Source organism: Hetaerina americana, unplaced genomic scaffold (genome assembly GCF_022747635.1).
Source record: "Hetaerina americana unplaced genomic scaffold, ioHetAmer1.1.p SCAF_3, whole genome shotgun sequence".
NCBI lineage: Eukaryota > Metazoa > Arthropoda > Insecta > Odonata > Calopterygidae > Hetaerina > Hetaerina americana.
This window is the reverse complement of record NW_027286874.1, coordinates 75,910,687-75,933,395: the sequence shown is the minus strand read 5'-3', so window position 1 is coordinate 75,933,395 and position 22,709 is coordinate 75,910,687. Positions and strand designations below refer to the sequence as shown.

General features: G+C 36.9%; 1 protein-coding gene across 1 annotated transcript in view; it reads left to right on the top strand.

Moving 5' to 3' along the window:
- Nucleotides 1-14,645: 14,645 nt before the first annotated feature.
- Tbcd (tubulin folding cofactor D) overlaps nucleotides 14,646-22,709 on the top strand; it is a 28,823-nt gene continuing 20,759 nt past the window's right edge. The window contains exons 1-8 of the mRNA XM_071588003.1: nucleotides 14,646-15,146; nucleotides 15,228-15,412; nucleotides 15,487-15,625; nucleotides 16,328-16,514; nucleotides 17,056-17,192; nucleotides 18,824-19,043; nucleotides 20,519-20,751; nucleotides 20,829-20,968. Of these exons, the coding sequence (XP_071444104.1) occupies nucleotides 14,796-15,146; nucleotides 15,228-15,412; nucleotides 15,487-15,625; nucleotides 16,328-16,514; nucleotides 17,056-17,192; nucleotides 18,824-19,043; nucleotides 20,519-20,751; nucleotides 20,829-20,968 (1,592 nt within the window). The 5' untranslated portion in view covers nucleotides 14,646-14,795. The remainder of the gene's footprint in view (nucleotides 15,147-15,227; nucleotides 15,413-15,486; nucleotides 15,626-16,327; nucleotides 16,515-17,055; nucleotides 17,193-18,823; nucleotides 19,044-20,518; nucleotides 20,752-20,828; nucleotides 20,969-22,709) is intronic.

The following is a 22,709-nucleotide window of genomic DNA, read 5'->3' as shown; positions in this document are numbered from 1 at the left end:
ATATATATATATATATATATATATGTATCGTATATATAATATATATATATATGTATCGTATATATAATATATATATATATGTATACAATACATATATATATACTATATATAATATATACTTCCGACCAATCAGGGCACACCTGAGGCTTAGCGGAGGGTATAAATACCAGGCCTTTTTTATGCTGTGAACTTCACCCTGAAGACGATGGCAGAGTCAGCTATCGAAACGTCGGTGTACTGCAACCTGACCCGGTGGGAAACCCGAGAGAACTTCTTAGAAGGAGTGAGCCCTTCCCAAGTAACCTGATCATATCGATCATTCATTTGTGCATCATTACTATTCCGTTTGCATCATAAATATGCATTACCGAAAACATTTTCTTAAATTTCTGATTGCACTTCCTTTGAATCTTAAGTCTTACCGAAGCTAGGTTCCGATAAAATGTATTCTTATTCTTCTCCGTTGGAATTGGATTTTGAATTGCCGTGGATTGCGAATTATTATGAATTATCTATTATTGCGAATTATTAGGAAAAGCAAACCTATCTCAGTAGCTGAGGATAGGTTTACTTTTCCGTTATCTTTTTCCAGAAATGCACTCAGAGTACTTTATTCCATCGGTAGTCCAATTGATTCGCCCGTTCAGGTCTCTGGATTCTATGAAAAAAATTGGTAGTATGATAGTCGGAAAAATTTTTAAATAGTTTTTCGAACCTTACCTGTGCCCTGTGAGGGCACTTTACAATGGAGAGTCCGTTGCCTCGCATTTCTCAGTCGAAAAATGATCTCTAGCCTTGCCGCCTTCTCTGTACTCTCTCCCCGAGAGTTAAGGTGTCGACGACACTCCCACGGTTTCTTCTTTCCGTTTCCGATTCTCAACATAAACCTGATTAATATCAGAGGGTCCTGATCGGTGCAAATGACAAATTGACGTCAGTGGTCGAATACCTCTCGCAAAGGAGTCTTCGCGATGAGCCCGTTGAAGTAAATATGATAACGTACGAAGAAGTAATAGCGGTAAATTAACATTATAACAATCAGGACGACTTTTCTCGACTTGGATTCAAGTTTCCTCGGTGCTGCGGAGGAAACTGGAATCTTCTGGATGATATAACGTCGGTTGAAAGAAAGAAAAATTGAAGGTTGACTTGGTGGGTGCTTAAAATATCTCGCTGACCTCGTGAGTTGGCAGTGGGGAAAATTTGCTTTTTTTTGTTGAGCTTAACCCATTAAATAATCGTTTCAGTGTTGCATTAAAATTGAGAGAAGAAAAACCGCTGAGGTAATCTTGATTTATTGAAATTACGCTTTTAAATTGGATATTTTTGTGAATGTTTGTCTGACTTTCCAATGCACTCAGCAATGCTTGCAACCCCTTGGCTGACTAGCTAACCAATGCTTGATCATCCGTAAACCTGGTTTGGATTGGATGGATTCCTCGCCTATTTTCTCTCGTGTATACAGCCCTTTCTATGCCTCTCTAGCCATTATCTCCACGTATATATTGAGAAGAACAGGTGAAAGTGGTTATCCCTCTCTCGTTCCCCTGCTCAGCACTGCCCATCCCGAATATATATGAGTGCACAGGTTGTGGATACGTCGCCTAACCCTCCAATTTATTCCTATCCTCTGTAATAAATTCATTGATTCTTCCCAATATACTCTCTAATACGCCTTCTTGGAATTTACGAAACAAAAAAATACATTCCTATTGTATTTTATGCTCCTCTCAATTCGTGACCTTATTACTGCTATTGCATCACGGGTATCCCTCTCCTTCCTGACCCGAATCCGAGCATCCACTGAATAATCATTTAATAAGTTAATAACTAATTTTGACATAAGAATAAGTTGGAAGAAGGGGAAATTCTGCTTAAGTAGCTTTGAGCAAATGAAATTTGATATTACCTAATCTCTCAATGACAATGTGTATAGGTGAAATTCGTCTCAAAGGGGATATGCTGAATGACTCATGACGGCATATCCAGTCGAATGAGGGAACACTGGGAGAAAAAAAGCGATCATACCCAGTTAAATCCTTGCGGCAAATCTAATAAAGTAATTTTTTTCATCTTCAACATCTAAAAAGAGGGGTAACGAAGTCAAACTTGTAAAAACTAGGCATTCATCCCCTATTGATTTTTCCGGAAATTTGGTATTAGGGGTCAACATGCTATGCTGCTAAAATACACAACAAAATTGAGATACTAAAAACGGAGAAGTCGACGAGACAAACACACTCAAATCTGACGATTTGCAATTATGGTCCGAAACGAAGATGTGTATAATTAGAAAAAAATTCAATCCCTTAACTTCATGATGTCGACCTTTTTCTAAATAATCGCTGTTTCATCAATTTACTTCACAGATGTTAGGAATCAGAATAAATTGTCAATTATTTTAGTTACAACTATAAACACTATTTGAACGAATACATCACCCACTAAATCTATCACTATATTCACAGCTTTTGAATGCAATAACATGGCAAAAATTAGATCACCTCGATCATATACTCTTGGCAATCAAGCTCTCGATGAATTTGATATAATCGCTATTTCATGCTGAGTACATGGAAAAATGCTTGTGGATCATTATAATGTGCTGTTGCTGGGTGGTTATGCCTTCTCGCTAATGTGACCAGCCTCACTGCAGTCACTTACTCATTTTTTAGATGTGCATATCTGTGCATAATGTATGTCTGTCTGTCTATAAATGCAGCCTGTGTGTATTTAAATGTATGCACGAGTATAGGTAGTATGCATTCAAGTAATTATAAATTTTATGGCTATAATAATATGCATATGATGATGGATTAAATGGAAGAAGGGACCATTTGGTCTCAATTTCACCCAAATAAAGACCTCTATCTATCCATCTTATAATAATACACTAATTCATACGTATGTATATATTTTTAGATGTATCTATTTATTTCGTATAACACATCTATACCCTCGTTGGCTTAAAAAGGAGAAAAAAATAAGGGTTAACCCTCGCAACAAGGATGTAAAGTACTAATGTAAACAATACTTAAGTAAGTATTTATATTTGGAGTAATTTTGTGTCTTTTATCTTTTGAGTTTTAATCTGACACTTGGTCGTCACAGTTAAAGAATTAGAAAGAATAGGATAAAGAGAAAGAGTAGATAAAAGAATTTAGAGATTTGAAAGTGTGGAAGAATGGGAAAAACATTAAGTTTACTGAAAGGAAAACAATTTAAGAAGTTCTAGGCATGGTAGGAAACGAGAGAAAGAGTGGTTGACAGAAATTTAAAGAAGGCAGAATGGGCAAATTCAGGAGACGTTTATTGTCAGCAGACTGTGATAGCGGGGAGAATTTAGAGCAATCGAGGTAGAGAGATGAAAATGCACGTAAGACGTAATGAAGGAAGTTAGAAAGTGTGCATATTGAAAAATGGTTGATTGTGAAATTGGGTGTAACAGGATTTAGTGTCGCGCTGTCCTGAAGAGGAAAATTGCACCTTGGGTTAAATACGTTTAGCAATTGTTCGTGGGCTTCTCAGTTTAGGATTAGAGCGATTTGTTGATCATTAACTCTCAAAGAAGTACTACTGATAATATTTTGATAATTATACAACCCTAAAAGTACATATTTTATGACAAAATTCCGACACAAATTAATAAAATATAATTTGATAACTAATTTTTTGACAAGTAATCAATATTACTTTCTTCTCAAACATTTAAGAATTCTTTGAGAATGATCAGTAAAATTTCATAATATGCTGGCAATATGATCGTACCTTATAATTAATCTTTTGGCAGTGTAATGAAATATCATTAATGAGCTGCATCATGAAAATACTGCCGTGTCATTGATCAACGATGATTAGAATGATATGCTTAGGGGAGTTTGATTAGAGGATTTGTACCCCTTATTGAAGCAGGATGGTAGGCGAAGTGGACAGAAAGGGTACAAATGGGGAAGTGCTGGGTATAGTGGGCGGAAGAGAGGGGTTTGTTGGGAGAAATCTTAATGAGACGGGAAAAATGGATGGAAAGCATATTGATCGGCAGTGGGATGTTGACTAATAGAGGGGAGAATGTTAGGAAAACGAAGAAGAGGAGAAATATGATAGGGATGTTGGACGGAATGAAGGGAGGAAGGAAGTACACTGAGATAAAGAGGGACCTGATGCAGAGTAGGATGTTGGGTTGTGTTTTGTTAGGAGAAACAAGTGAATTATTTCGTAGTTGTGTCCATCCAAAACCTACCTTAACAAGAAGATTACCTATAACAATGTTGCTGCTTGTTAATAAATTTATCTTCGGGCCACGGGTTGGTATATCGTTACAGGGTTGGGCTACCATTTTGTTAAATGATCAAAACTTTATTTATTCCAAAATTCTGCTGATGGGTTTTCTTACCAGTTATCTTAGAAAACTATTTGGGTAGTCGATTATCGGTTAATATTCAGCGTCGACATTCAAGGAAATCTAAACGTGAATACGTACCTTCTCATTGGCTTCCTTTCGCGTTCCGATTGACAAATGTTACTTAAATGAAAGCGCGCTTTTCCGGACCCCATTTTTTATATATACTTATTCCTAATTTTTTCTTAAAGATAAATTGAGTGTATTTTAAAAGTGTAAAAATCGAGCTCGCGCTTAATCGAGTAAACGCTTGTTGGAATCGCCTTTAACGGTGGTGCATTGCTCGAAAAGTTGCCGGCTGTGTTTGAAAAGGGTCCCTCTCTCTAGAAAATCACTACGAATTAACGGATATTGGTGACCTGAAAACTATCGATCAAAATTTTTCTATAATTTAGTGAAATCAACCGTTACCGTCTTAAGATGACCCGTAAGAGGTAATTTTCTTAATTATAAAAATGTATATAGGTGGTGGTCTTTCTTATATGTTTGCTTTTCATGTTTTTCCGCATACTTATCAAGACTTGTGGATGAAATCTTCTAAGTATGTCATTAAAACTTTTAAAAACCATGAAAGTCGATCAGTCTCACCATCTTTTGTGCTTATCTGGATTTTTATTATTTTAATAGTTTCCTTTTCTTGCTTGCGATATCGAAAACAGTATTCCCAAATGACCGAGCTTTTGAAATACCAAAACTACTAAAGTAAAAATTAAAAATATGTATTTTCTATGCTACAGGAATGAATTTGGATACTCTTTATCGCGGGGCAGTAAATTACGTAATTACTTAATTAGAAAACGTATCGATAATGACCAAAAATCATCATTGATATACTGACTATTTCATAATTAATAACGATGACGTACGTACGAGTAGTCTCCCAAATTCCACCGAGTTTCCTCATTCATGAAAATGAATATAATTTTGGAACGCCACGATGATTTCAGAGGTGACCTAAAGTGAATCGTTTAGATATATAAACGCTCGCCAGCAATGAGGAGGAATGAAGAAGTGGGATGGAAGGATAATGTTTTTATAGATTTAAATCTTAGCCAAGTGAAAGGCTCTACCCATTCTTTTCGAATACCCTTCCAATTCGTATAACGAAGAACTTTTCCAGAGGACGAAATTAACTTGTTCGGTACTCAGTTTTCCACCGGCATGAATATAAATTTGCATCTTTTTCGAGGTTTTTAGTTATTGTTTTTTTCCTCTTTTCCTTCCTCTCCCTTATCCTTCCTTATCCCTCACACATCACACCTGATGCTTGCACTCCCTGGCACATATCGAGTTATACGAGATATATTTTTTTGCAGGTCCCCCCCCCACCTTTCCCCATCCATTTGAAAAACCCTAACCCCCTAATCCCTTACCCTTTCCTCTTAGTGCTGCACCCCCCCTGCCACACACCTTTTTGGTGGCTCGCAGGGTATTGATGTAGATGATATCATTTTGGTGGATCGTGGGGTATTTATGTAGATGTAGAATCCAAGAGATTAGATTATTACATTGAGTCAATAAGTTCGTTGATTTAATAAGACGATAAAGTGAAAATTTCTAATAAAAATGCAAAACAAGGCCTTTGAGAGGATAAATACTCAATGATATGAACTGTTTATATTCCGCAGTAACAGGAAGGTATAACACGAAAATTTATTATTTCTATTTGTGAAAACGACGAAAAAATGGTTGCAATCAAGTCGCAATTATTGTCAAATTTTTCTTTCGTAAATTATTATTGATTTGTAGCTTTTAAGATTGGTTTTGGATGGACGCAGACTGAACACGCCTACATTCTTAGCCTCGCTGAAGATAAAAATTTATCCCACAGACAATATTAAACAGCCAATTTCAATTCCTCACACGTTCCACCTCCCTTCATTTCCTTCCCACGTGACGTATCCTTTTCCAGACCCTACCTTGCCTACCTAACGTTCTCCCTTCTCTCACAGTTATCGACATTCCAACGCACATTTCCTGTTTCCTTTGGATTTCACCCAGCCACCCTCTCTTCTCATTCACCATGCCTAGTACGAGGGTAATCCCAGAAGTACCCGACCCAACAAAGAAAACACAAACATTTTGGAAAAAATGTATTTGTTTTTCAACATAATCTCATTTCAGCTCTATACACTTTTCCCAGCGATTATTAATAAGTTCGATAGACCCTTTGTATAATAAGAACTGTCTTGCTCCTCAAAATAGCCATTAACAGCCAACATCACTTCTACACGGTTTGAAAATCATTGACCACCAACCCATTTTTCCAAGTTTGCGTCTTCAAACTTAAAGCATATGCTTTATATATTGCACGCTTTCTAATTCAGTGATATTTTTCAAACAACTGCCGCCATCTCTAGGCCAGGCCGGGTACCTCTGGGACCACTCTCGTACTTCTTCCTTGGTTTTCCTCTCGGTCCATTTTACCTTTTCCATCCTTCTCCACATCATCTCTCGAAATCCTCAAATCTAGGCATATCGTCTTGATAGGGTTCGTTTGGAGGGTTTCACCTTACCTAAATATCCCAACTTATTCCATTAGCCTAGAGGGTGTAGAAGAACCCCCTTGTGGTGCCCATGGGTGAGTAATATCATGAACATAATGACCTATTGATAGATTCGTGAATTCCATCGCAGGTGTTGAATTTAGGTTTTGAGGAAAAATAAAGTGACTCCTTTAAAGTTTTTTTATTCCTCCAACCGAGTACATGTTTGCGTCAATGCCATCATTTAAATGCGATATGATGCCAGATAATTCATGCTTCAGGAACACATTCCGCCATCGAGGTTTTCATTTGTGATCCTAGCTTTCTCCTCAGACCCCAGCGTTTACGAATTCGACCGAGAGTTTTTACGAGGCCTATATTTGGACGTTTTTACCTCTTCCGGAATAACAATTGAATTTTGGCATCCGTCACGTGGTATTTTAGGTGACACTGCCTCTACGTTTCGTTCATCGTTATCAAAATTCTAAAGTGGTACGCAGCTTTTCATGGGCGCTCGGCCAAAATCTACCACGGAGGTGAAAGTAGGTATTTTAGATCGCGGGGGTTGGTACGTGCAGTTAAGTCCTGAATTAATTTAATTTATTTTTGTCTTGTCCCTGAACCGCGTTGTGAAAAATGTTAAACACTTCGAGGAGAATTATTTGTTTTCAATAAAAAAATTGAAGGATTCGGGAGGAATTTGGGAGCGAAAAAAAACCTTTTCGTTGATCAGCACTCGATGGATATTCTGTTGCCAAGGTCTGTAGGTTTAATCCGTTGAAAACTGTCACTTGAGTTCGTAAATACATTGCGGTTGTGTCCAACGCATGAGTTATAGATATCTCCGAGTCGTTGGTGATGGGGGATATCCATGGCCAGTGGGGGAAAATTAGATTATTCAGCCAGTGGGGGAAAATTAGATTATTCACCTGAAAACGTGGTCAAGATGAATTTCTCATTTCTTATTTTCTTTTAAGGTTTTGCATTGGAAAACTATAGTAGTATATACTAGGGGAGGCAACCGACGTTTGAGACCATTTGCCGCATTGGGGTGGATATGTGGGTAATTTGGCGGGGGTTGGATTTTTAATGAATCGGGGGAAGAGGGTTTAGAGAGAAATTTGGCGTCGAAAGGCGCCAAGGAGTCACAAAAGTTAACGTCCCATCCGACGGACGGCCCACTTCACATGGAGTGCTCTCCACGTAGCGCCAGAATAGGGGATCGCGAGATCCTTGAAATATTTTGCCATCGCCGGAATTCGAACTGACTACTTTGAAGGATGCCACGGCCCGGGTGACGAAGAATAGCACCAATTCGGATATATGAACGCAGGTCGGATAGTTTTCGGACACACCTCGTATGCAGAAAATAAAAAGAGAAAGACGAGAAACAAAAAGTTGTTGATAAAACTGCCAAGTATTCCATGCAGGACTTAACTGCAACTTTATTTGAAGTAACGATTAGAGTTCAAAAGATCTCTTGAATACAATCGCAAGATTTGAACCGTAGGTATTATTATATGCCCAGGGGATTCGTTATCTTCTTATGAAATTGTTAATAACGACCACCTTACAAAAGCAAGTGATGCGAGCCTCATCACCATGAATCACATTTAGCTTGTAATCCGCGATTAAATTCCATTTCTTCAAAAAAGATTGAATCAACAATTACATCAACATAATTACGTAACCATTTCGACTCGTTACATAACTCTCCAATACATAAATACTGGTTGGCAGGCGTCTAAGAATAAAAGAAGCGTGAAGTCCAATCCAAAATCAGAGTCAAGTCTCTAAAATCTCTCCGCATTAAATTTGATTCACCTGTTCCGACTTTGATTATGCACAGCCACACCTTAATTATCCCGTCCACGTACCACACGCTAAGAAAATATTCTTTGGAGGCACGACCATCAGGACAGGAATGAGTTGAGGATTTCCCGTATTCCTCAACAAGCGTCACTGAAATTAATAACGTTGTCCCAGCGGGAATAATGCCAACCAACCTCACAGAGACCTATAAGGTGAAACTAATACTAACTTCTATGACAACTCACAACGGCGTAATTCAATTGTTCGCCTTCATAGGCATAGAAAATACATAGTCTTGAACTGGGGAAAAGGCTTAAGTGTTAACTTTTCGATGAGCAGAGACGGAATTGCTTTCACTTTTAATCCATTAAAATCACTAAGAAAGAACTAATGGTCGTACTGAGGTATTTGTTGGGAACGTCCTCATTTTCCATAAAAAAATACTTGGCTCAGAGTTGATATTGTGCTCAGATTTGTGTTTACCCTTATAGCAAAGATTCAAGGTTCCAAATCCACACGAACTTAACAGCATAGTGTGGATTGAATACAGGCAGTGTGACCATTATGGGTTGAGAGAGATAAATAATTCACCGGAATAAAGGTAAACCCCACCAATGTGAAGAATACGTAACCAAGCAGTTGGATTGATGGCCGGCGAGTTACAACTGAAAGTATTCAATATGTGTGGTGCTAAAAAAGTAATATAAGCGATAAGTATAGTGCTTTATAGTGCTTTACTAGGTGCGTGGAATTCAAAAACCATGCGCTGCACGGATAGGTGGAACTATAAATAAGAAGTTCCCTGAAGAATTCATATTCCTCGAAAGCATATTCATTGATGGTTGTTGTATTTATGATTTCGTTTATGATTTCAAATATCGCTGTAATGCAGTAAAATCTGCTCAATGCGGAGTCACTGGGGATCACGTGACTTCCACGGGATGTTCCCTGTTTTCCATATTAGACAAGTCGAATGGATGGGCATGGACGTCCTTGAGAAAATTAAAGACATGAAAAGCACGACTAAATTTATTTCGACGGAGTGATTTACCTTTTTAGAGTATAACAGTCAAGAAAAAATATCAATTAACAAAATAAAAGGACTAGTTCATGATCGCAGTTGGTGTTCTTAAATAATTCTCAGTTTGGAGATCGTATATTTGAAAAAACATCTTCCGGAAATTTGAGATATATCTCCCCAGACCTGACCTTTCGTCTCCCCAGATCTGAAGATCAGTTTGTTGCAGCTCTTCGAACTGTGTCCCGTTCCCATCCGTCAATCACTTCATTCCCTCATAGTTTTCTTTTTCCATTATATGCTTCTCATAGTACATCTCAGGATTTCCTGTATAATTCTTCCCCTCCATGCCTCCTCCAATTATGATATCCATCAAGCTGTTGTGCCTAATCCGTTTTCTCTCGTCTTTTAATTGCTCTTCGTAGGCTTCTCCTTTCACTCACTCTTCAAAGTACTCCTTCATTTGCTACTCTCTCAATCCATTTTATATTCAGCGTTCTTCACAACGCCATTGCTCCCAATCTTCTTTTCCCTTCTGCTCAATTTCGCCCAAATAAAGACCTCTGTCTATCTATCTATCTATCTATCTCCTATCGTCCATATTTTCCACCATTTTCGGAGTCAAACACAACCGATTTCATGGATACATTAGGCTACTCCAAGCTGGATGGTTTCCGTCCGCCTTTCACGAAATCCGTATTTCATAAGGGTTTATCTAAGAATAAAACGTTCAAAATGTGAACATTATAATTTCTAAATTTCCTGCTTTGAAAGGTCTTCGTCTTACGGAGAAAGGTTTCATTGGAATTATTTTTATAAAGAGGGTTTGTGCTGTGGTCGGTGGGTAGAGTGATAGGGGACATTGCCAGAAGAATTACGTCATACAAAGAAATATCTAAAAAGCGGCGGGATTAGATGTCAGGTACCATATGTGTGGATGTTAAGAAAAGATTATTGAAAACTTAAATATAATAATATAAATGGAGTATATTTTTTTCTGTTTCAGAAACTTGGTCGTTGAGGTAAGAGAATAAGCGTAGATAGGAGGTTTTTGAGAAGATGTGAGTGGGTAAAAGAATGGAGAAAATGAAATGGAAGGAAAGGGAAACAAATGACGAAGTTACAGGCATGGTCGGGGAAGAGAGACAGACGGCTGTTGGGAGAGAATCGAAGAAGGCAGGACAAGTGGATGCAGGAGATACTGAGAGGCAGTTGAATGCTGAAGATTAGTAAATAAAATGGGAGAGTGCTTGTAAAGCGACGAGTTAGAGGTAGGAAAAGAAAATGAATGTAGGAGAGAATGAATGGAGGCAGAAACTATGCAGAGCTGAAGAATAGGTTAATGTAATATATAGTAAGGGGTCTTGTTCTTCAATATTGCATACATTATACCTCACTTCATTAGCATATGAAATAATTAACAGTATTTGAATAAGTAGCTACTCAAGTCCACTTTCGGCAAAGGATATGATCAGGTTCCTAAAATTAATAAGCACTGAATATTTTAAGCATGACCAGAGGCGCAGGCTTGGATTAAAAGTGACCAAGGTAGTATTTCATCGAGTGCATCATTTTGCCATCTTACTTCTGCATGTTTGTTGAAGAGATCATCGAAAATCCCTCGATAACCATAAAAAGTTTTCGTTTATCACGAAATACTCTTTATTGCTTTTTCTTACTAATTACCCTTTTAATGGAAGTTTAATTCCAGATATCAAATTCCAAAGAAACTGCGGGAGACACCGCAACAGTGACTTTTAACGGAGTCATTCGCTAATATGCATTGCAATGCAACAATTTGAGAGTGGAAAAATCATTTCCCTTGACCGGGATTCGAACCCGGATCCCTCAATATCGACTACGAATGCCTGTGACATTGTATGTACGGTATTTCGTCACAACATCTTGTTCCTTTAAAAGCCCCAAAATTTCAGAGTCTAAGAGGACGCCTCGGCTAAAGCACTCGATCGGACATCTCTCAATTTCTCGACGGTATCAACAGCCTAAGTGTTTAAAAGTTGGCTTTAACCTCGTGGACTGTGGCGCGTCGAGCAAGACATCGAATACCTGTGACATTGTATTTACGGTATTTCGTCACAACATCATGTTCCTTTAAAGCCTCCAAAATTTCCAAGTTAATAGGACGCCTCGATGGCTTAATTGGCTAAAGCACTCGACCGGACATTGAGGGATCCGAGTTCGAATCCAGACCAAGGCGAATGATTTTTACACTCTGAAATTGCTGTATCCAGATATCAGTCATGAAGGCATGCTTACGATGAAACTACAAATTTGACTTAGTTTCAATAAACTTAATGTCCACTATTTCAGTAATGTGTCCATCAATAAATAATTGTATATGCGTGCTGAATGTTTTGAAAAAGAGATCGGCATGGTGAAATAAATCTTTTTTGACTCTTACTTTCACTTTTATATTTTGACAAAAAATGAGGGAAAAAAGAAATAAATCTTCTAGAGCTTTGTTGGGATCGAGACCACTGGGAAAGTATTCGGGCGATCGTTAAGACATGGCCGCAGAGTTTCTCGTAATAGTTTGTTACCTGGATCGTAAAATAAACAAACATTGGAATAATTAATTTTTAATTATCGAAATATCTTGGTAATCCTCATTTGATAAACATGGGGAATAGGTCCTAATCCGCATATTCTCTAATTCCATTTATGCATAATAAATGTGTAAAGCAACAAATGGTGCCATAAAGAAAATTATTATTCACATATCAAAGACTTTTATTTGCAACTTACGCGTTCAATATACACCATGAGGCTAGGAATGCGTTAATTGAAAGAACATTTTGTGTCGAATCTCAATTCTGAATATAGAAGATCATTGCATTGCTCAAGTAAAATCCGTGATAATGATGTCTGACCCTTATAGTACAGTGAGGATGTGATATTAGGATTTATTGGAAGACTATGGGGAAAATGTGACAAGGAGGTTTATGGGCAATACTTGATTAATTAAACCGCATTTAGAAAATGCGCCTACTTGTATTATATGGTATCCTCATGTAGTTGGTTAGTGTGTCGAAGTAGATCGCATGCAGCGTTAAGTAGCTAGATGCATAAAATTTTGCTATGATAAACTGAGTTGCTTATCAAGATTATTAGAGACACTAGGTAGGGAATCACTCTCGTAGAGAAAGTTTACGATGGCATTAAACGTGTGAATGAATTGGAAAGAGGTCTCCCTAGTGAGGATGCTGCAAATGTATTATTATCCCATTCGTACTACGATAGGTGAGATCATGTCGATTAAATTAAAGAAATAGGAGTGTAGAACAGATAGATTGCAGATGATTTTTCTCCCACTAACGATAAGGGATCAGGATAACTACATGCGGCCCCTCCATGGGGATAGAGAGTATTTTTTTTACTTTAAAGTGGCTTATTATGATATCCTTATTTCATCTAACCTTAGTTTATTTCCCTTCTTGGAGCTAGCGGCTGATCTCTTATGCTAAGAAAAGTATATATCACTTGAATACCGTAATGCATGTACCTGCAGTTATCATTACCTACAGTATTTGAATTATTATATGCTTAAAATTATTTAAACCTATATATTATAAGCCTAAAATTAAGAAAAACGTCATTTTTTATATATTTTGTGCCTGCCGTTGGATGCCGCACACCCAAGGTCGTAAAGATGGCTATGTAAATAGATCGATACAGAGATGAAGTGGGACTCGTTTAAGCACCAGTGTTTACATGTATTGTATTCACAACCATGGGAGGAAGGATAAGTATCCACATTGTCACTGTAACCGAAAAAGACGATATAAATAAATTTAATACATTGATAAAAATAATTGACGAAAAATAATTAAAGAGCAAAAAATGATTTACTTCAATGAGCATTATTTTTGTTTTTATACCTATTAATTGTAATTTTTAAAGTGAAAGGAAAATTTTATGTGAAACTGAGTGAGTTAATTATACCACAAATAATATTTTTTCAAATTTTTTAAAGGGAATATTGCATATTATCTGTATGTTTTCTTAGTTGAAAACAAATAGAGTATGAATATGCGATATTATCTGCATAGGTTCTATAATCATTGCTATATACCGTTTGTTAATCTAGAAAGTTAATCTAGAAACTTACTAATTAAGATATAACATCCATAACTACTCCACAATAGGTAAATCAAATCTAAATACTACTTATTTTAAATTGTCATCAACTTATAACACATTTCATAATATGAGCATACGGCTGTATAACTATCTGCCTACTCAGTTGAAATCGGACTGTATGCAGAGTTTCAAGAATAGGGTATATACCTGGTTACTTGCTCACCTACTTTACTCATTGGATGTATTCTTTTGGGACAATCTTCATAACATTTAAGAACTTATGTTTATGTGTTAAATGATATTTCTATTGGCGGCATTTAATATGTTTGTACCATTTTTCAAAACGAATAAAGTATTATTATTATTATTAAATACTTGAGACAGTTATTACTCTCTCTGATCCAAATAATACTATTGCGACCCCAGTCGTAAATTATTGACCCTATTTGGAACTCCTGAAGGCCACTTCGGTGTAATTATTTCATCTTGAGAATCCAGCTAGATTTAAAGACTGCTACCATCATGAAGACATCCTGCGGTTAGGTCGACGGTTATTTATCTAGTAACCTGGTATTTTAATGTATAGCACGGTCACAGTCTCTTTCAGAGAATCCACCATATTTCGGAAATTTAAAACGAGGATGATATTTAGATTCAGAATATTATCAGAAATATATTTTTTGTTGGGTATGTACGATATGGCATAGTCTAATTGGAATTTGTACACCGCCTTTCAAACCTAAAAAATCGTTTTGAGTTTGTTTTTAATTTCAACTTCCACCATAGATGTCACATTAGGAGCATATTTGACTGTAAGGGAGTGGGAAAACATTGTGCGCAAGAATGAGTCGAAAAAATTTGACGAGGGGTTTCATGACATTTTGAAATAGTGTCTTTAATAACTTGAATGTAATGAACTGTAAATCATCAGAGAGTTGAGTCTTTTATTTGAAGTCATTAAACCCAGTTAAGCGTAAAAATGGTGGAAATAAAAGAGAATGAAGGAGATGATGATGTAGGGATTCGATGTGCCCATGATATGTTTACTGAAGTTGCAGAAGTAACGAAACTTATCGATGATGTGAAAGTAAACTGCAAGAATGCAGCATCATCGGAAGTTGCTTTTGAAAGATTTTCTAAAATCATGGATGAATATCAGGAGCAACCTCACTTGCTTGATCCTCATCTTGATGATATGCTGAACAGGTTAATTGAGATGGTGAAGAGCTGCGAAGACTGTGATGTTTTGATGAACGAATGTTTTAAATATATCTACTTTATTACCAAAGTAAGGGGTCATAAAGTTGTCATTAGGCATTTACCTCATCAGGTTAGTTTTATAAACAAATGTTTGACTGGAATTGAGTGTGAAGAATTTCCGACGTGTGTATGACATTTGGGGTTATTTCAGGTGGCTGATCTTGAGAAAGTATTGAAACTCATTGAGATTCAGGATCCAGCCAATTTGGAAACGTGGTGTACGCGTTATGTGCTACTCCTTTGGCTTTCAATAATTGTAATGATTCCATTCCACATGTCAAGAATTGATGGATTCACTCAAAGTGAAGAAATTGAAAGAAAAACCATAATTGAAAGGTGACGTTTACTTTCTTATTGGTAATCAATCTTTATAAATGAATGGTGAAACTTATTTGGATACTTTTTTTCAGAATCCTTGATGTTTGCAAAAGATACATTATGGCTAGGGATTCATGTAAAAGTGTGGCAATATTTCTAGCATCTCGGTTTTTCATCCGGGCAGATGTCAAGCAAGAGCATCTTGGAGGATTTTTTGATTGGTGTTGTGAAGTGAGAATCTTTTTTCTTAAGCTTGATTTTACAAAAATAAGTTTAACTACTTTTGTAAATGTCAGTTATGATATTTTAACTTAATATTAAATCGTAACCTTCCATGCATTAATCCATCTTTAAAATGTCAGTAGACATGTATGAGTAATTAGATTGAAAAATGCATATGTTCATCATATTTTAACGTTAGCTTTTAAGCAAATAAATTAGTTAATTTTGCAGGGAACACAAAGAGCCTATGCTGTAAGTTTGGTTGCTGTATATATTTGCACTTGTGTGATTAATAGAAGTCTTGTATGTTAATCAGATAAATTTTCTTAGATCATTGTGTTCATGCCCACTCCTTAACTTCTCAAATTCTGTTCTAAAATTTCATTGTAACTTCAGTCATGCTGCAGCTCTGAATGGTGTTTTCTATGTAATACTTTCGGAAAATATTTTTATTTCAATAAATGGAGCCTTTCTTTAATATGAGTGCACATTTCTGAAACATGTTTTAAGTAGTTACCCAGGCAAACTCTTATTAATCTTTTCTCAACTGTCCTTATTTTTCTCCATTTCATGATGCTGAACTGAACTGACTGGCATTTGTCAGCCTCACATTTCCTCTGTGTATTTTGTGTTAGGGTAGCACTTGATTGGTATACACGAGTACACTCTATAGATATGATAACCTATTTCTTATGGTTTAATCCTTTTTAGAAACAAAGTGATGTGAGGTTGTCATGGCGTGGCCTGGAGCCAGTGGCCTCTCTATTAAAGCATGGTGGAAGAGAAGAATTATTACCATTCGCTCCAAAACTACTTCAGTGGGTCCTGGACAGTGGTTTTCGCTCAAGTGGAGAGTCATTGGCTAGAAAATTTTCAATTAAGGTTGTGCAGAGAATTGGTAAGGATGAATCATGAGAGGTGTTCCAAACTAAATTCACATTATAAGTTGCTGGAAGAGGAATATCTTAAAAAAGTTATGTTTGGCTGCTAAATTTTCATCTTACCATGTAAATCAAACCCTAACAGTAGAATATGGATAGCATCCTTAAAGGGGTAAAATCTTTATAGGTTTAACATAATTTACTGCATAACACAATTTTGTATTACATGTATAAAATAAGATGGGGTGGAATAGAATCATGCTTACATCCAATAACCAAAAATAAAATGTTGCCTCTGCCAAAAATTATAAACTATGGTAACAGCTTGTGACCTGTAACCCCCTGAAATGCTCTTTCGTACCTTACATGGTATAATTTCATTGTAGACCTTTGAAAATGAAATACTTAGTGACCATATATGCCAACTATGGACCTAGTCTGAAGTATGCATTGTAAATGTCATTGTAATAGTTAATAAGGGTATTGTCATAGGTGAAGTTCAGCAATTTTTCTTGTGTTTCACATGACAGGTTTTTTGCTAATTTAATCTTTCCAAAGGTCTTACATTCCTGAAGCCTCGTGTTGCAACCTGGAGATATCAGCGAGGCAACCGATCCCTAGCTGCCAATTTAGACCGGACGGCGGGTTTGCAGTCACCCTCATCAGAAGACTGTGATCAAGATGATGATGTAGAGGTAGATGCCTTTCAATACCTATAACATGCCTTTTGACTCATCTACTGGCTCAGTAAACGTATGCTAAAAGTCTAATTACTGCTCATGAACTAGCAATTGAATATGATTAACTTCCAAAATTCAACATTTTGTGAGAACAATTATATGTAAAGTATTATCATAGTATTATTAGTATGATTCATGAGCCCTGGGACAGGGTTGAATTAACTCTAAAGAAATATAATCATATCTTTCAATGGATTTTCCTGAGATGGTGTAATTTGAAGAGTGATTCTGAAACACAATTTTTCATCCAACGTTCTAAGTTTGAAAAACCTTTTAACCCTTACTTTGTAAAATTTAGATCCAACCAAATAAAATCAGGTTGCCAAAAAGGTGATGACTCCTTAAACATAGAATTCTTGCTTGATATCTTATAGTTCAATTCAAGACTCATGAGCCCATGTATTGACTTATTTATTTATATGCACGTAAATCTAGAAAATCAGACATGGGGTCAAGTAATTTTTCTATTAACCATCCTGAGTGTTGGAAGTTTGTTCTTCAAATAAAATTTGGGCACCACAGAGCTATGAATACATAAAACTTATTTCGAAAGGAAGGACAGAATTTAGTCAACAAGTTTTGGTAAACTGTGGCATCATTGTGTAACGTAAAGCATAGCCATCTTCCTCTCATAATCATTCTGAGTATGGGTATGAGGGAAGGAAAAGTATTGGGGGGGGTGGGTGATGTGGATGAAGGTTTTTGGTATAATGAGTGGAGAAAAACCTCATTGCCTTAGATTTACTGGCATTGATTCTGATCCCATACTTAACACACTGAATTTTTAATCTGCTCATCAATGATTGTGATTTGATCAACCTATCCTAACTGTTTTTATGAATTCCTCAACTTTTATTCCTATATCTATTTCTTGCCAAGACTCTTTTAGCATTCCTACTCGTATGCATTGAAAAGCATATGTGATATTGGACCCCTCTGTTGTAATCCTCCTCCTAACACTGCCCATCCTTACTCTCCATCCACCACACACGCCTACTCATATGCATTGAAAAGCATATGTGATGTTGGACCCCTCTGTTGTAATCCTCCTCCTAACACTGCCCATCCTGACTCTCCATCCACCACACACGCCTGAGCAGTCTGAGACAGGTCTGGATAAGCCACTTGTCCCTGCAGTCTACTCCTATTTTTTTTTTAAGACATTCATTAATTCTTCTGGGGATCGAGATGGTGCGGGGGCTAACGTACTGGCTTCCCCCCCTGAGGGCCCGGGTTCAAATCCCGGCAGTGTTGAATATTTTTCAGAGGTATCTCGATCCCTACTTGAGGTATTTTGTGATGGGCACTTTGAGTGAGTACGCCATCCATCAGATGGGACGTTAAGCTGCAGACCCCTTGGTGCCTTCGTAAAGAGTAGGCTAATGGTGATGCCGGGTTTCTCTCCACCCTTCATCCTTTCCTGTCCATCCCCCATGGCGCAAATGACCTCAGCTGTCGGTCGCCTCCCCTAAATACTACTACTTCATTAATTCTGCTCAATATGCTTAATGTAATACCTTTTTAAAATCTATGAAACATACAAATTCATCCTTATGGATAGTGTTCTGGCCTTTCTTGCTTCCTAGGTGCCATCTGAGATAGAGGATGTTGTGGAAGAATTGGTTGGTGGTCTTCGAGATTCTGACACACGTGTCCGTTATTCAGCTGCCAAAGGTTTAGGCCGCCTTTCTGCAAGACTCCCCCAAGATATGGCTGATGAAATCCTTGCAACTGTGTTGGAATTGTTCTCACCAGGAGAGCCTGATGGCGCATGGCATGGAGCATCCCTTGCTTTGGCTGAACTTGGTAATGTTTTCAATTACTGTATTTCAAAATTTCAATGATAAAAATCAGGGGTCGATGTAAAGAGAGATATTAGATAGATAGATAAGCATCTTTATTATGGGGTGAGATTGAGACATTGGAGTCTTTTCTACCACCTCCATTGGCATCGCTTGATATTTGAACCTTGGCACTCTCCACTCAGCACCCGTGTTCTATCTACTAGGCTACTCCTACTGCCACCTCCTCTCTTGGGCAATAAAATTCATTTGAGTCATTCTAAGGGGACTGGGATGGTTCAGTGGCTAATGTACTGGCTGCCTACTTCGAGGGCCCAGGTTTGAATCTCAGTGGGTGGCTCAGGTTTTTTTTTGTGGTATCCCAATCCCTAGTTGGGGTGCTGTTTGAAGAGTGCTTCAAGATGAGTAAGCTCTGTCCGATGTAACGTTGGATTGTGGGCCTCTTGGTACCTTTGTTAAAGATCAAGCTAATGCCAAAGACTGGTTCTTCTCCATCCTTCTCTGGAGAGCCCCAAATGGTTATTTTCCAATTATTGTGTTCACTTCCTTATGTTTGTCCTACGTGCTGTCTGCAAAGGCTATTCTTCCCCAGTGGTGCTTACCTAACATACTAATTTTATCAGATAGCAATTAATGACTTCCTCTCCCCTCCCACCATGTGCAAAACTACATTTTTTTCACCTCTATCTAACTTATTTTCTCCATTCTTTTCTGCGCCCATATCTTAAAAACCTCCCATGTATATTAATCCCCTTGCCTCGAAAACCAGGTTATAGAGCCAACCAGCACTCTGCTTGATATTTAAGTGTTGACTAACATTTTCTTAACATATTTATGTAGAGTGCCTCTAATTAATTTGTTTCTTCCTGTAAGTCCTTATTTAACAAAGCACTTCTTCTTATAATGCCCCTATTGCTTTATCTATTTTCCTCTAAAAGACTGTCCAAGTATGTGAGCTTCTCCATCTGCTCTAGCTTATTCATAATACATCTTTATTATAAGCTGTCATGTGTAGTCTAATATCTTACTACATTTCTTAGATTGCAAATCACTTTATTAGCAACGATTCTTTAAAAAAAAAAAATTCGTGTCGTGATCATAGATACACTGTGCTCAATCATTGAGTACTGAGCATGTGCTTATTTGTACCATCTAATTTTTAATTTAATCACAGATGGCCATGTAAATATTGCTCTTTATTTTCGAAAATGATATAAAGTTAAATCTGGATATTGTCAGAAACCAAGCATTTATTGTTGTTAGTGGAATTGGATTCTACTATTTCTTAAATGATAACCCATGTATTAATTTATATCTCTCTTGACTTGGGAAAATCAAAACTTAAGTCCTTGAAAGATTATTTTTTATTTCAGCGTATACGTGTTTGACATAATACCCTCTCCTTGTGTTGACAAATGCTTAGTGGATAGGTTGTTAAGAAATATTTTTGAATGTGTACCAATCATTTGCATTCTACAGGGCGACGTGGGTTGCTACTTCCAACTCGTCTCCCTGATGTTGTAGCTGCAGTGTTGAGAGGATTAGATTTTGATGACGTTCGTGCACATAATTTTGCTGTTGGTGGATCAGTGCGAGATGCAGCCTGTTATGTTGCCTGGTCACTGGCGCGTGCCTTTGAAGCTCCAATATTGTGCCCACATGTGCAGACTATTGCATCAGCATTGCTCTGCGTTGCTGTGTTTGACCGCGAGGTAATTTATATTCTTCATGGCCTGTTTCACTTGAAGATATTGTGCTAGATTCACTAATTCTTTGCTTAATTCTTCAGATAAATTGCAGAAGAGCAGCGTCAGCAGCTTACCAGGAAAATGTTGGAAGACAAGGAACTTTTCCTCATGGAATAGAAATAGTGACGGTTGCTGATTATTTTGCCTTAGGTAGTCGAAGCAACTCATTTTTGAAAGTCAGGTATGGTGAAAATGTTTTTATAAATCGTAAATCTTTCATTCTAAATGCTCAAATGCAAAGGATTGCTTTCAGATCAACCTCTTTAAATGAAAAACTATAAATTTTCATTCGAAGTATTTTGTAATGCTCCTCCTAATTTATTCAACCTGACTTTATTTGATGCCATTGTGTCATTGTCACATATGTAATTTACTGTTGGAATGAAATTTTGACGTCAAAACCATTTGGATATAATGAAGTGTGTGGAGTATTACCAAGTATTTTATTTCAACAAGGAGCAAATGTTAAAAATCCAATCTGTTTCAGGCATTGAATATCTTCATTATTAAAATATGTATTGATTAGATGCACTTTCTGTTGAAATAAGCCAATGATTTTAACTTAGTAATGCATATGAAACTCATTACCTATCGTGCTCTTTACTACTCCTTGTTTCAATATCATGTAAATACCTTTTTTTGAAAAAAGATATAGAATCTGCAAAGAAGGGTTGGCAATTTATGATGCAGTTACTTATTACTGTTCATTCTGTTGATAATTCATCATAATATATGGTAAAAACACTTCATTTGGTTGTTGTAAAAAATGTAATGCATCTTAGGTAATGGCTTCCTCAATACCTACATTATCTTTTACTTAGTTCTGCCCTGTAAATATGTTATTTAAGTATTCCTATCATGCCAAGGAAGGCCATCCAGAAAGTAATGTGTGGGGGAATCAGCATCAAGTGGAAGTTTGATTCAATTTTTTCTGTCTTTTCATTCGTGTCCTTTGTAAAAGGACAAAGGGACAGTAGTTTTCTCAGTAAAATGCGATTCAATTTTCAGTTTTGTTCCAAAGATTTTTTGTCAGTCACATCATTGGCTTACCTTATTTGAGATTATTGCCATTTTATCAAACTACAAAAGCTCCTTTTTAAGTTCCTTGCATCCAATTAGAGGAGGAAGAAAGATCACCCATCTCAAGTGAGCTCAAATGATAATCACAAACTATACTTCTCCCATAAGTTTCACTGGGGAAAAGAATATTTGTGAATTTATAAAGTTCCAGGAGCAAAAAAGGCATCAAATTGTCTGTTGATCACATGATAAGGGTCTCCAGCTAATTTTTAAAAAAGTCTGATAGTGGAAGGTAAAATGGTCTCAATGGAGTGTTTTACGAATTCCTAGAAGTATTACAAAGAATGTTCAGTTTCTTTTATCACTTGAAGTTTAACCTGGCGAAACATGCATTCTGGATCATTGGACTATGATTATTACTGCAAATTATTAGTCTTCCATGACTATTACCTGCCTCAGTGTAAGACTGGACATTCCCGCAATGTTGCACATACAGCTTGACAATGCCCTGAAATATTATAATTTCTTTTAAGAATGTATTTATTATGTAGAGATTTTTACTTAGGCACGAACACCATAATATCTTTGGCTCAATAAAATGTATGTGACTACCCCTTTACCTCCTCCTAAATCCTTGTAATTTATTGACCCTAGTTGACCATTGCTCTTGCAAAGTTCTGATTGATAATGAAAACCACAGTTTTCAGCTTAATTTCTATCAAATTCAAAATCATCAACATGCGTGTATATAGAGAGGATAGGTATTGATGCTCACTTTCTTTGATTACAGATAGTTGAATATCTAAGTCATCTGTTTCAGAATGAATGGGCCGGCTGGTCTCAAGGATAGTTCAATGTTTCAGAACATTATTTTTTTGGTTTTAAAGCCACATAGATATATA